The 14,552-nt window shown below is 31.4% G+C and overlaps 2 protein-coding genes across 3 annotated transcripts in view; both read right to left on the reverse strand.

The window, feature by feature from the left end:
* LOC149485360 (uncharacterized) overlaps positions 1 to 12,062 on the reverse strand; it is a 125,782-nt gene extending 113,720 nt beyond the window's left edge. For both annotated transcript variants that reach the window (XM_089700168.1, XM_089700169.1), the window contains exon 1: positions 11,662 to 12,062. In XM_089700168.1, coding sequence (XP_089556294.1) covers positions 11,662 to 11,767 — 106 coding nt within the window. In that variant the 5' untranslated portion in view covers positions 11,768 to 12,062. The remainder of the gene's footprint in view (positions 1 to 11,661) is intronic.
* A 433-nt stretch (positions 12,063 to 12,495) lies between these two features.
* Positions 12,496 to 14,320, reverse strand: LOC149485362 (putative malate dehydrogenase 1B). Its single transcript, XM_089700190.1, has 5 exons — positions 14,183 to 14,320; positions 13,553 to 14,109; positions 12,996 to 13,467; positions 12,803 to 12,926; positions 12,496 to 12,731 (listed from the first exon to the last, which is right to left on the reverse strand). Exons 1-5 carry the CDS (start codon positions 14,318 to 14,320, stop codon positions 12,496 to 12,498), a joined length of 1,527 nt encoding a protein of 508 aa, XP_089556316.1.
* Between the last annotated feature and the right edge of the window lie 232 nt (positions 14,321 to 14,552).

A 14,552-nucleotide genomic window follows, 5' to 3' on the forward strand; every position in this document is an offset into this window, starting at 1 on the left:
ATAAACCCTAAAAATCGTATATTTAAAACGTATATTCTAAACCGACTCAGTGTAAATTGAAGCTTTCCAAAACACGACACTAAAAACAGAGAAAAGAGTACAATTTACGATATTGTTGGCGAATCTGCCTTCGCGGATTAACGAAAAAAAGCGTAAAAGTAAACAATACAAAAACACATTACCGACATTCATGTGGAACGGGAAAAGTAATTTAATCGTCTGTCTGTTCGGAAATTGTGAAATTCGATTTAACCTTCCTCAGTTCACAGTTGCTCTTACATTTTGTATCATGTGAAAAAGAGCGCATTTATCTATCTGTATAAGTACGAAATTATAGTGTACTATGTGTACCTATCTATTATCGTCTTTCTATAATAAATTGGTTACATAAATGTCTCTATATTTTTGTATGCAGTATACATACCTATTTTAGTTAATTGATAATTTATATTTAAATTGTAAAGCAATAGGTAGCAATAGTAGGTAAGCATACTATTGCTTTAGTCATTTTAAAATCTTAAAATTTATCTTTATTTTACGAATATTGAATATTCATGAACGTCACAGCTGAGATGAATCTTTTAAAATATTGTGCATCAAAATATAATTAATCAGGATAATATTGAAGTTTTTATGACATAATTAAAATTTAAAATTAAAACAACAATTTTATATGCAGAATATGTTAATTATGCACATCAAAACAATTGACCTTTCTAATGCGCTGACCTTGGCGTTGTAACGTATAATGTGTCTTTGAAACAGCTTCATCTGAATTTAATTTAAATTAATTAACCAGATTTTTACAAACATTTCAAGTCCACGGCAATATTTATCGTCGCAGTAAAGAACTTATTAAAGTTACATTCAAAATTATTTTTGCAATTTTTGTCATATTTTATAGTTTTTATTGCAATTCCTACGACATAATTTCAGTTCTTTCATCGAGTACAATCTAAGTTCATACTCGTAATATAAGTATCTCAGGAAATAGAATTCATACTCATAACTCATACGAACAAATATATGTTATGTATTTTAATATTTCAATATAAAGCACTCAACAAGTTATCAGATACAAAGTCAGCGATATTACAATTTGTGAACCGCTACGTAAAATTATGAGCATTATACAGCATTATACGAACCTCGCCTATTTTATTATTGTTATAAACTTTGTTCGGGTAATCATACGTTTTAACTTTTACTGCCAATTGCCGGAACCGCTCTAAATGGAAATTTTAGTACACGAAATAAGATAAACTCAAGCACCTTCGTACGAAGTGCTAAGTAAGAAAATATTTTTATTATTCAACCCAGGATAAGTACTCTGTGTAAAGCAACACCAAAATGAAACATTTTCTCTTTACCGCCATAAACAAATCTTTCATTACGTCCCTATACATTTAATCACAAAACACATTTAACATAATGAAAAGGGGGTAATATTTTCCACGACTGTACATACATATTGTTCAAGTTGCATAACCTACTACTTCTGTAACGGCTAATTTTATGGCTATAACAAATCTCATTTGCGCCGCGAGTCCCACAGCCCACAGTCCACAACGTGCCACAACCTACCCTCACTTGCACAAAGAACAGCACGTCATAATGATCTAATAGCACGATTCGAGTCGAAACCACACAAATGTCATCCAATAAGCTTATCTCGCTGGCCGGCAAATAGCTCTTCGTAACAATGCAATATGACGTTGATAATACTTGTTACATAAGGATTGTTAGCAATATCTGTAATCTCATTTCTATTGTGATTACTCGTGTAAAAATATTACGAAACATTTGTTTTGTTATTGCAAATTTGCTTGATTGATTTGATGATGGAATGGTAATAAAACTAGCTGTTCTAGCGTAGCTGTATCTGTATGCGAACTTCACAAATTGAGCATAAATTTATTTTTATGGTCGTTAACATTCTTTTGGAGTCATATCCTTTCAGAGGAATCTTGAATATATCTGCGTAATTACTATTCCATTGGAATGAGAACGTCTCTCCGTAGCGTTTATTACTTCTACCCTTTCGCTATATATAACTAGTTCAATAAAATGGTTATTTCATGCCCAAAATATCCAAAGTATTCATTATTTTTGTTAATAATAAAATATTGTTTTGCAACATAACACAACCTTATAAAACTATGGCATTATTTGTGTATATTTTTAAAATGTATAAGCATAACAATTTAAGGTAGATGAGCAAAAAATCAATGACCATAAAACGCTACACGGCTATTAAGGATATCACGCGCACCGATGACCTAATGCTTAAGGGGGCGCATAAAGCAAAATAACCAATCTTCTATTAGATGATACGTGTAATATGCTAGACCAAATCTAAAAAATAAAATATATATCAAACTAGATGATATGTTCAACGATTCTGTTTAATCAAAAACATAAAATATTAAAATTTACTCGATAAAAAAAAATCACCAAGTTAGCTCTAATTTTCACACTTTTACGTTTTCTACTTGACATGGTAATACTTATTATGATTTTTTTTTCATAAACAATTATATTAAAACATTTGCAAGATATTTGTCAGAGCATTTTGTTTAATTACTTTTAGTTTTGGTTTTATCTGCGATAAACCACTTTTATCGTGACAAAATCAAACGTTTATCTCGAGAAAAAAAGAGCGCCAAAAGTGGTTTATCGCAGATAAAACCAAAACTAAAAGTAATTAAACAAAATGCTCTGACAAATATCTTGCAAATGTTTTAATATAATTGTTTATGAAAAAAAAATCATAATAAGTATTACCATGTCAAGTAGAAAACGTAAAAGTGTGAAAATTAAAGCTAACTTGGTGATTTTTTTTTATCGAGTAAATTTTAATATTTTATGTTTTTGATTAAACAGAATCGTTGAACATATCATCTAGTTTGATATATATTTTATTTTTTAGATTTGGTCTTGCATATTACACGTATCATCTAATAGAAGATTGGTTATTTTGCTTTATGCGCCCCCTTAAAATATTATAACCAACAAAGAAACTTTGTTGAAACAATTTTATGATGCCCTCCCATTTTATATCACCTTCACGTATACGGTTATAACTTTGACATTTTAAATTAGACTCTATTTTCGTAGAGGAAAGTAATAATGCTTCATATTGAAGATTTTCAAGATATTTTGTTAAATTTACAACGATAAAACAGGTTCCTTCACATGTTGAATATTTGTTAATAATTGCAAAATACTATTTCCAATAATTATTTATTTATTTATTGCACACACAAAGGAAATAGAGACACATAAAGTACAGGTAAGAGGAAAACAAAGTGTACAAACGGTGGCCTTCCAGGCCACCGTAAGTAATATGTAAGGAGAGACGTTAAAAGGAGGTGGGTGAGCAAAAAAATAAGGCGTTAGGGAGAAAGAAAGAATAATTATAAATATTCAATGTATATAATATATATCACATACAACAAATACATAGAAGTATATATAATAAGAGAAAATATAATTATAAATATTTAATAAATACAACATATAGAACAAGTATATATAGTAGTAGGTATATAACAAAGAAGAAAATAAGATAACAGTAAGGAAATAGAGGAAGAAGCTAAGCAAGAGAAAGATAGTGTGACTTAAGAATTATGCCTTAACTACATAAAAAACTTATTATAATTGGCAAACAACAATAAACAACTAGGTATTAAAATATTGAAGTATTTAAATATTGCCAAGCTTTAATGAAATCAGTCTCTTAACTTAAATTAGTTCCCGTTGAAATAATTAGACACAGGGTATACCAACCAGTGCCTAATTTAATAGGAAACCGCCTGCCGAATGTATTATGGTAAATCCTAATTAAAATTAGGTATATGGCACCGCTAGATAATTGTGTTCTACTGTGAACATGTTATGTTCAAATTTCTAATAGAAAACAGTAGTAGAATAAGCATTTAATAATTAACATATATAAAGTAATTCATACCCAGATGGAGTTAATTGCTTGATTTTTATAAATTTGGGTTTACCACGCCCTATACTTGGTTACCTTTATTTTCTCTATAAATATAGTTTGATAATCATCTCGATTAATCACTATTTTTACCTGAGAAATGTAAAGACACAATTTACTTATTGGTTATAAAAATAGGTTAAATCCATGAGTGCCAAACCCGTTAATATCTATTATCTATTTGTTCGACAAATGTTAAACCTATCGTCTTTTACGAAGAGAGTTTTCACAGACCATTGAGCAGGGGGACTGTCTATAAGCCCTTACTTGTGTGAATGAAATGGAACGAAAATGCGCGTGTTCATTGTCATTCTCTGCTGACCCAATCTTTCAAGTTTACTTGAAAGATTTCGACTCAAAAATGATAGACGACAATATTGGAATATTTCAAGTTTACTTCATCGATAAGTAATTTCTATGAGGAAGAGCAAAATATTTTTAACGAGAAGCTTGCTCCAGTGAGTCAAAGACATCAGTAAATCCGTTTAACATAATTGAATAACAAACATTAAATAAACTCATATTTATTATACAAGAAGCAATTAAATAAACACAAAAATAACAATGCATCCAAACGGAATAATCTGTAAAACAATACAAACAAAAAAATCGCTAGATACATAATTAATTATCCCCATATCATATTAATTATCCATTTAGTTCTGCTAAATGATTTTTCAATAATTTCGCTTAAACTGGCCATAATTATGAGAATGAGAAATCTATAAACGATTGTGAACAATAAAATTCATATATCACAAATTTACATTATGACTCTAAAATCTTCATAAGCCTAGTTTATGGCAGAGTCGACAAAAACAGAGTTCTACTCCTACTTGATAATAAGCGTTCTAAAGTTCCAACATTGCCACAAGATTTGGACACTATCCAGAGAAAAAGATATTGAGTCTTCTGTCTCGCTGTCTCCGGCAAAGTAAACAATATATTAACTTCAATTCTTGGCTCTCACGGCAATGCGCTATCAATCATGTGCTGATTATGACATTCACTTTTTATAAACACACTCGACAAGCTTCAAACCCACACTAAGTTTGTTGCCCTGGAATAACTGTTTAGGTTCAATTAATTTAATAGTATAGTAATTTTATGGACGATTTATGCTTTGGATCATTAAATTTTGATTTCTGTCAGTAAACGCTCCAAACAAGTTGGGGAAAAAAATTGAAGAACTTTTTTGATGTGATAACTAGCTCTTTTAGGTGTCAAATAAAAATCTGCAATAATTTACTGTATACTTTTTCATAACTTCAAAACGTAAATTAAAATTTAACGTAATTTCAAGACACAAATTCAAATGGAATCGAAATTATTTTTTAATTAAACACCAATGATTTAATCAATATTTTTTAATAAAACATTGGTAACGAATTCCTTTATTTATGAATGTATCAATACGTTTTCATTAAAGCGGCTCTAATCCATCTTCTCTTCAATAAATTTCAATCAACATATTGTCCTATACTGTTTAATATACGCACATAATCATAAACCTTTCATTTGCTAATAAGATAAATCCAACGTGTTCCTACCGTAAAATAATTAAAAACAATTAACATTTCGTGTGAACTTTACAGCGAAGGTCATAGTTAATAGAATCTTGCTTCAAAAGATAAATAACAATTTATCAAAGATATGCAGTAGATTAGACAGCGACGGTTATTCCTACCAAGCAACCGTTAAATGGTGACCATAATTGCTAAAGGTCAACCATCAAGAAACTAGTCGGCAGCGTAGCTTATACGTTGGGACAATGTTCAACAATGTTTTAGTGCTAACTACGCATAAAATTTAAAGATCCTTCAACTTCTATCGACGTATTTTATGATATTTTATTTTAAGAAAAAATACGCAATTTTTGGCAAAAAATATAATGCTGCAAATATTTGTATTGTAAAATAAAAGAATGGAAAAAAAATGGAAACCATCAGGCAGATGGCTTCGAGCTGTCAACAGAAACTAAAATTAACCGTGCCTATCTACGCGTATTGTTACATTCTAACCACACTTGCCCATTTCCGAATAGAACATCTGCATTTTTAATACAAAAACCCTATGTAAAAACTTACGCCAGTTCTATTGTGAATAAGCCGAAAACGCTCAATGCCGTTTCTCTATTTAACAAAAAATATAGGTTGTCTGTATGACCGTCATTCTAAACATGACGGTTGGAAATACCTTTGTTCATCTCCACTTTAATTTCCGTTAAATTCTGGGGCATTCGTGAAGAAGATACAAACATTCGTGTACAATATACCTGTATAAGTAATAACAATACTGTGACTCTTCGATATTTGCCATACCTGCGACGAAGTTACACAATGTCTTGTGATCTCGAGGCCGATACAAACGCCATGTCGTAACTTTCCCATCATTGATAATTGTTTTGTAATATCATTATATTCCTTCACACACCTATCAAGATTATTCATTTGGACTTAACGCGCAGCAACAATGAAATTGGAGGAATTTTCAAATCAGATTGCTGTGTCCTTGCATACACTAAGCCCACATTAATCAGACTATGAAAATTGAAAATCGTATGCAATCTTAATGTGAAAATTTATTATCAAACGTAAATTTAAGTCGAGATTTTATCCTGCCATTCTATTTTAGTAAATGCCATATAAGATGATAAAATTATATTAAATTTCAAAGAAAATGCAAGTGTTCAAATTCTCAAAGCTGTATTTATCTACAAAACACATGTGGACATAATTCTGTTTCGTGAAATAGCGTTCTTAGTGTATGTACCCTTAATACCCTGTTCAGTCGAGCGGAGCTTTGTGAAGCTCGTTATTCTAGGAACAAAAGAATTGCCACATCGAACAGGTTACTTATTTCTTTTTGAAGATATTAAACGATGTGAGATGTCTTAAACGCTTTGACGCTCTCATGAACAACAATTGAAAAATTGCTCCGTGCAATAACGTTTATTTTTATTTTTTTTAATGGAATATGAATAACTATTTATTGATGGTACACGGATTACTTCGTTTAAAATGTATAGAAATTAAATAATATATTAAGGATACAAAAGGGCGTTGCTTGCCCTGTCCGGAACAAGTTATATGTATATCTACTTATAGAACAACACAAATTTTGCTACTTTTTGAATGGAATCATTAACAAAATGGTTCAAACAAAATTATTGTCTTTGCTGAAATAGCTAATTACTATAATGAACGACGGCTCACTCCAGTTTTGCAAAGGTTGCCACAAATAACCTTCATTATTTCTTTAACCTCAGTACCTCCTAACTAACGGCTTACATACGACACTTGCAATGTCTATAAAACTTTAATGGAAAATCAAGGAAAAACGTCTATACGAACGTGGAAACTCGGAAGATATTAAAACGCTGCCATGAATAGTAATCTATTACGTATTCTAATGCAATGATTCACGTATACAAATTAAAATCATTCATTGCATAAGGTTAAATAATGGATAAATTCTCATTAGCCTTGAACATGAAGGCGTTCACATTTCACACTATCGTCATTGCCCTTGCGAAGTTCGATGCACGTAGGTATAGAAAACAGGAATCGCGCTCCGTGCTTTCCTCACACGGTGAATATGATTCAATTACATGGAAACACGTAACGCTCAGGGGACTTTATAATAAATGCAATCGACGTACAGCCCGAACAGGCTGGTATTAAAAAGCTCAGCGATATTGCATCCGCCAGGAGCATTGTGTCTATCAGTCACGGTCTCGTTCACGACCACGCGAACCTTGCGTTCACGTTAATGGTGAAGTTTTTGATCATCTAATTTTTCATTTAATTTTATTCGGTTTTGTATTATTGTAAATAAAATACAGTTTGTTATTGTCGGTTCAGAATATGCAACAAAAGAGTAGCAAAACTATATTAAAAATATATCGATCGATATAGAGATCGTCCGCTTATATTAACGACGATAGAGGTAAAAAATCTTACAACGTAGCTGTGACTAATCTACCTTCTTTTGTCTCATCTGTAAAGCTAATGAACACAATAGCATTAGTTTGGACAGATGCAAATGACCGGTCAACGTAGCTGTAACGCGTTATCAATCTCGGTCGGGCGTCTGCGGTATCCGAGTGGGTAAGTCCTAGCAGCCTAGCTCGCGCCACTGTCCCGTTAGCCGGACGTAACACCCGCTCGTTATGCAATTGATGTATTCTGCGATCATCAACCTGAGCCTTAAGAAGCCAAATGTTGCACTGCCATGCTTGGTTAGTCATCTATATTATATTTAGTTGCCAACGTAAGTCTAAAATGTTAGAAACAGAATTATTTTATACGAGAACTGTTAAATTAAACATCACTATAAATTTAAATTTAAAAGAGCAAGCGAACCTCCAATTTATTTAAAACCACAAACAAAGCCAGTCAATCGCCTTAATAGTAGTAAAGTGTCATCTCAGAAATAATCCCCCAGCATAATACATACGAAACATGATAAAGTTAAATGAACTAAGAACAACATCCAACAAATTATCTTCCACACGTGACGCGAAACCAGCTAATTCCCTCTAGTTGACGTATCAAAGAGATTAATTTACAAACTATCTGAGCTCCTTTCCATGTAAGTTTGGACGTGAGACTGTGCTTATGTAACATTCATTAACAACCACGAGCGGCGGAACATGTCTTCCCGTGACATGCGACATGAGATGGGAATATAAATAATTTCATAGACGGTTGCCACTTGAGCATACTGTAGCCTGTAACCGCTTACGTTGTGAAGCTTGTAAATAAGCCATTGTACATGCATATAAATAATACGTCTTCATTAAGTTATAATAAGGAAACAGGTGGTCTCATAGATCGGATCAGATCCAATGAATTGAAACGAAAATAGTTTCCCAAATAAATTGAAACCTGTGTTGTTAGTTTCCCAAATAAATTAAAACCTGTGTTGTAAAAACGTGGATCGATTAAAAGAAAATGAGAACATTCCACAGTGCGTCGGGAACTAATTCGTTCGAGATAGATGCCTTCCAGCTCTCTACTTGGGCTTAACCTTCGATAGCTGTCAGATTATCGTTTCTAGAAGCAATTTGTAGGGATTTGTGGCTGAGCTTGTAACTAAGCTTGGTCATCCGTCATTTCATACTAGACCTTATTTCTGTTATCTGATGAATAAAATAAATGTACTTGTAGCAACTTATTAGTTTAATTAAATAGCTGAGATTATTTTTAAGGGTTAGCTTAACTCTTCATAGGTACTTATATGCATCCTACGCAGAAAATAAAATCAGACAAATAATTACAAAAAATTAATGACGCGGTACAAGATTCCTCGCGTCAGCTAAATAAAATTAAGTGTTATTAATTTAAAAATTTCATTGCTTGAGTATTTTAATATCCTAATAATAAATCATAAAGATTGATGATTTTTATCAATATACTTAGTAGTTTCCCAAGGGATAAATTGATATAGGTATGTTATGTACTAATGACTATGTACTATGCAATTCAACTATATGATCCTATAGTTGAATTGCATAGTACAATTCAACTATAGGATCGATTGAGCGCCATTTTGTAACGTCGTAAGTATTTATCCAAATGAAATAATCATTCGAATTCTGAGGCAATAACATTTGTATTATTACATGTCCTCGTACAAGTCAAACAAAATAACCTCTAATGAAATGCAAAAAGCTATAAAAAAAAGCTGTTGAATGAATTAAAGATTAGCATTTTTTAAAACTGTTGTGTTTATTTAGCTTCCAATTATCAAAATATCGGGTACAAGTCAGAACATACAATTTTTTTAACCTGTGTTTTTAACAGTAAAAATCCAATTAGTTAGAACTTAATTAAAAAAAATACCAACCCACACATAAATAAATCATTTAACAAAAATTGTTATGCTCAAAGTATAAGTATTCCACGATTAATATTCATTAGCAATACCTTTTTTTATACTGTTTACATATGAGTACCTATTGCAAATAACCTGTCCCTGATTACTTTTAAAAACATGATTTTTCTATTCCACCTTATAAGGTAACTAACTTGCATAATTTAAAAAAATACTTAATTAGATGAAAATAAAATACTGGCTGAATACTGACTCTAACTTCTAAGTGGAGCTTTTGCATCAACAAAGTGTGGGAAGGAAAATAATACTTGTAAATAAATATGTATGCCATTTAGAGTTTATATCAGAAATTCTTTAAGTAAATTATCAGCTAAGTAAACATACCAAATACCACAGCCAAATACCAATAATTTGGTATGTTTACTAATTAAATTAAATTTCATATATTTTTTGACCCATAAACTTTTGAATGGGAATGTTACTGTTAGATGATCATCCGATAAAAATAACATAATTTAAAGCTTATGAACATTATAAGTCATTAAAAAAAACTATAAAGTTGTCTTAACTTTGTCATACAACACTTTAAAGTTAAAAATTTCTTTGCTTTGTTCTACATTCTACGTTCAGAAGTTACAAAAGTGGCTTTTTACAAAAAATGTTGTGTGGTTTTATGAAACCACGGTAAAAGTGAAACTGTTTGAACGGTTCCGAATACTGCTTTATACCTACTCGGGAGCCGACCGTCACGCGACATGGCCTACACATACCAAAAAGTTTGAGACGATGTAATAAAAGTTTCACTTTAATAATTGTGACTAATTGCCCACTTGGTACCTCAAATAAGACTACAAATAGTATCATGGTTGCTATTTTAAATGTTATTTTTGGAGCATTATGTCATTTGTATGTAATTGCTATTACTATTCAAGTACATTTTTATTCGCCTTTCTTAACAATTTTTTTATTTGTAAGGCAATGGAAATGGTTATGTAATAAAATATTTTAGTGTTTACACTTTTGTAGTAAACTTAAACCTATTATTGGCAGGTATAGTGTGTAAAGTATAATGAAAAATTGTCATGTATTGAAAAGAGCAACTACAGAGATTCGTACTGGCTATTCTCGGTAATGAGAGAAACTGCTAACTGAACATAGTAAGTAATATGTGTATTGTTGATTCATAGCTACAACAAAAATAATCATTAGATTGGTATGAAATGATAAAAATAGATTATAATATCTTGAATCTATCTAGAGAGATTGTATGAAATATGTAGCAGCATAACTTGCAGATGCAGATTTTTATACAGACAAAAGGATTTGGTATTTAATTCCATTCTTGCCTCCTGCTTGTTTAGCTGAGCCATAATCCAGCATATGAATTGTAAATTGAAATGTGAACAATAATTAAAAAAAAATGCCTATAAAAATCAATGTAAATCTTACAATACCTATTTCAAAACTTTAATATGCGAAAGGCCATAATCAAAGAATGAGGTGGTAATGGAATAACTGAAGAAAAGAAATATACAATCTAACATACTTTTTTATATTATTTTTAATTTCATTAATTATAACGAAAAAAAACTTTATAAATCAAATTGACTGTTAACATTAAAGATAGATTGTGCTTCTACAGGATGGGTCAGTACAGAAATAAAAGAAAGAAGATAATAAGAGAAACAACAAAAGTTTAAGATTTTATTTCAACAAAAACAATAAAGTTTTTAAGTGGCCAAGTAAAATAAGCATAAAAATGTAGCGCATGCAGTTTATTAGGTAAGCAAGCTTTCAATTGTGTAGGTGGCAAGGCCTTGTCTCACCTCGCGACAACGGCAGCCCTGGCTCCAAAGGCGTCGAGCCAACCCCCACGACGAGCGCCAGCACCTCGACGATCCACACCACTCCCCACATGTTCCACAACCACATCACGGCACTCCACTATCTCATTATTGGCACAAGATTCACAGAACTTAACCAATATGAACACCTAAGTATTATACTAACTCCTATTGGCACGATCATACTTTGGAAAAATACATTGAGGTGCAATCGCGTAATATTAATGTACGCGATTATTCACATTATTTGACTTGTAACTTTAAAAAAAACAGTACTTTTTCGGAAACAAAGACTCGTCATAACATCTCTCTTCAAAACATAAATGTAAGTGCAATATCTACTCGACAATCAACGGCAACGTTCCATCTAGTACTAGTGTTGTAATATTCTGTTTACAGGTTCTGTTTAGAAACGGGAGAATTGATACTATTCGATATAACAATAATCGATTAATCGCGATTACTGCTATCGTGTAGGAGTGTGATTTTATATACCAAGTTTAACCATATTATTAATGATCTTTACTTCATAATGTTCTAATAATAGTATTATGGTAAAGAGTTTGTTTGTTGTTAATGGTTGACGGCGCGTTCATCTCCAGAACTGCTCAACCGATTTAAAAAAAATCTTTCACCGTTGGTTTTGAATTTCTAACGTAATCTTACCTAAATAATATGGGCTATGTATCACAGTGTACGTTCTCTTTATAGTTTATACTATGTATGTATGTACCACGAGCGAAGCTGACGTAGACCACCACAGTAGACCACTAGTTTAATATAGTTTAGTTATCTATCTGTGTTTTTTGACAAGTTTTACCAAACTTTCTTCTTCTTGAAATATTTTGGTTTACATACACATATCTTTCTTGGAATAATAGGAGGTAAGTCATTTTTTTGCAACTTCATGCAAAACTTAGCTATATCCTCCAGATATTTGATATTTATTTCACGGTCTTTGGGGAGCATATAATGCTTTGCTGGCTTCCAAATACCATTTACGTAGCGGCATGGTTGAGAAAAATATCCATCAAAATGTAATCCAAACGATCCTTAAAGGAAAAACCATTATTACAAAATCTATATATGTATTTAAAAATATAGCATAAACTTAACAGTTTACCATCACATCGTATTCCAATATTAACTATAACATCTTGAGGATAACTATCAAATAGACCTATTTTGAGCAAGTCAATAATAGCTGTACTTTTATTTAAAAAGGTCTGAATTTGCGCACCTTTTGCCTAGAAAATAATATCTTTGTTTTACTTTCCAATCAATTTAATTGCTAACTGTCAATTTTGAGGTTTTACCTTTTCATCAGCAATTTTGTTCCATAGAGATTGATCAAAATATAAAAGATATTCTAGTGTTCTCATCTCAGGTGTTAGTGTCCCAATGCACAAGCTTGAATTTCGAACTTTTGTGTATCTGCTATAGGGATCAAATCCATTATATTTATGAACTGTATTATTAACATCTATTAAATGATTAATCCCAACGAATCCCCAAACCGGAGGGCAAAACATATTTCTCATTGGCACTTCAGCTATCTTTGCAATTATAGGTGCTACTTCCATACCCAAATCTGATGTAGCAACGACGATATGGTGTTTGTTAATGTGTGTTATAGATTGGGCTAAAATTGTTGCATTAAAACAAGCAGGTCCTAAATTAGGAAGAATAACGTTCATTGTCTGTGAAGCTGAAGCGTTTATCATTAATGCAATTTTCTCCATTACTTTTTTATTCTCATATAGCCATCCCCCTATCGACATTGTATCACTACAAAATTTTACCATTGTTAAATTAATAACTAAATAGAATACAAATGTAAAAACAACCTAAGCTACTTACTTTGTATACCTACCTTAACGGAACATGTTCTAAAACAATAAGAACATCAGTATTTGTAAGAGCAACCCCAATTTTATCAACATATTTTACTACTCTGGGAGGGTAATTTGTTCCAATATAACTACATTCACGTTCAACAAACTCCATAAATGAAGGTAAACATTTGCCATCGTAGATGTAAATCTTGCTTATACTTTTATCATCGAAGGTTGTTTCAAGTAGACCAGAAATTATATGCATGGCAATAGGATTTCCTGCACCGGTAATACATATGACATATGAATTTTTATTAGGTTCTTCTTCTAGATCGAATTCAACTTCATTCTTAGATTTAGTTTTATTTTCTTGTTTAATTCGTTTGTAAAATTGTCTGTAGTTCGATACCAAGTTTTCATATGTATCGGAAGTCATAAACACATCTAAATCATAATATGAATTGCAATAATCCATAAATTCAGGTGCTCCTCCAATATACAACGGCTTACTTCCTGTTGTTAATAATTCTTTCCATACAAGCGGAGAGCCAGTATGATGCCATTTATTTTTTTGATTAATTTTACAGAGCCATGCCTAAAAGAAACACATACATTTGTGTGAAAAGTAACAAATTAAAAAGCGGTTTAAAAATACTTGACTTGCAAACCTTCCATTCCAACACAGGTTTTTCAATTCTTTCATAACAAAAACTGGGAAGATTTTGAGACAAAAAATTTGCTATTAGGCAAATTTGGGCAAAGACATCACACTGTGATTCACCTGCTATAACAATTCGTGCCACCATATTTTGAATTTAAACAACAACATAAAATATTATATATTTTGCAAAACTCGTATTGCTAACATTTAAATATGTTGATATATTGACGTTATGTAATGTTTCTTTTTTAATTAAGCCTTTCCAACAGGTTGTATATTTATTTCAAACTCCAGATTTGAAATCGATTTTAAATCGATTATGGTCTTCGACATATTTTTATTCGGTATCCAGTAATTTTTGAACGAGTATATAGCTG

This window comes from Colias philodice, chromosome 10, assembly GCF_061535455.1.
Source record: "Colias philodice isolate Cphi_HAF_F1 chromosome 10, ilColPhil1 Martin Lab GWU primary, whole genome shotgun sequence".
Taxonomy (NCBI): domain Eukaryota; kingdom Metazoa; phylum Arthropoda; class Insecta; order Lepidoptera; family Pieridae; genus Colias; species Colias philodice.

Bases quoted from the DNA above. Each gene is read 5' to 3' on its own strand.
- LOC149485362 (XM_089700190.1), bottom strand. From the start codon at position 14,320: ATGGTGGCACGAATTGTTATAGCAGGTGAATCACAGTGTGATGTCTTT. The intron at 14,110-14,182 runs GTTTGCAAGTCA...TGTTTCTTTTAG, and splicing joins AACCTGTGTTGGAATGGAAG to GCATGGCTCTGTAAAATTAA. The intron at 12,927-12,995 runs GTAAAACCTCAA...ATTATTTTCTAG, and splicing joins ACAAAATTGCTGATGAAAAG to GCAAAAGGTGCGCAAATTCA.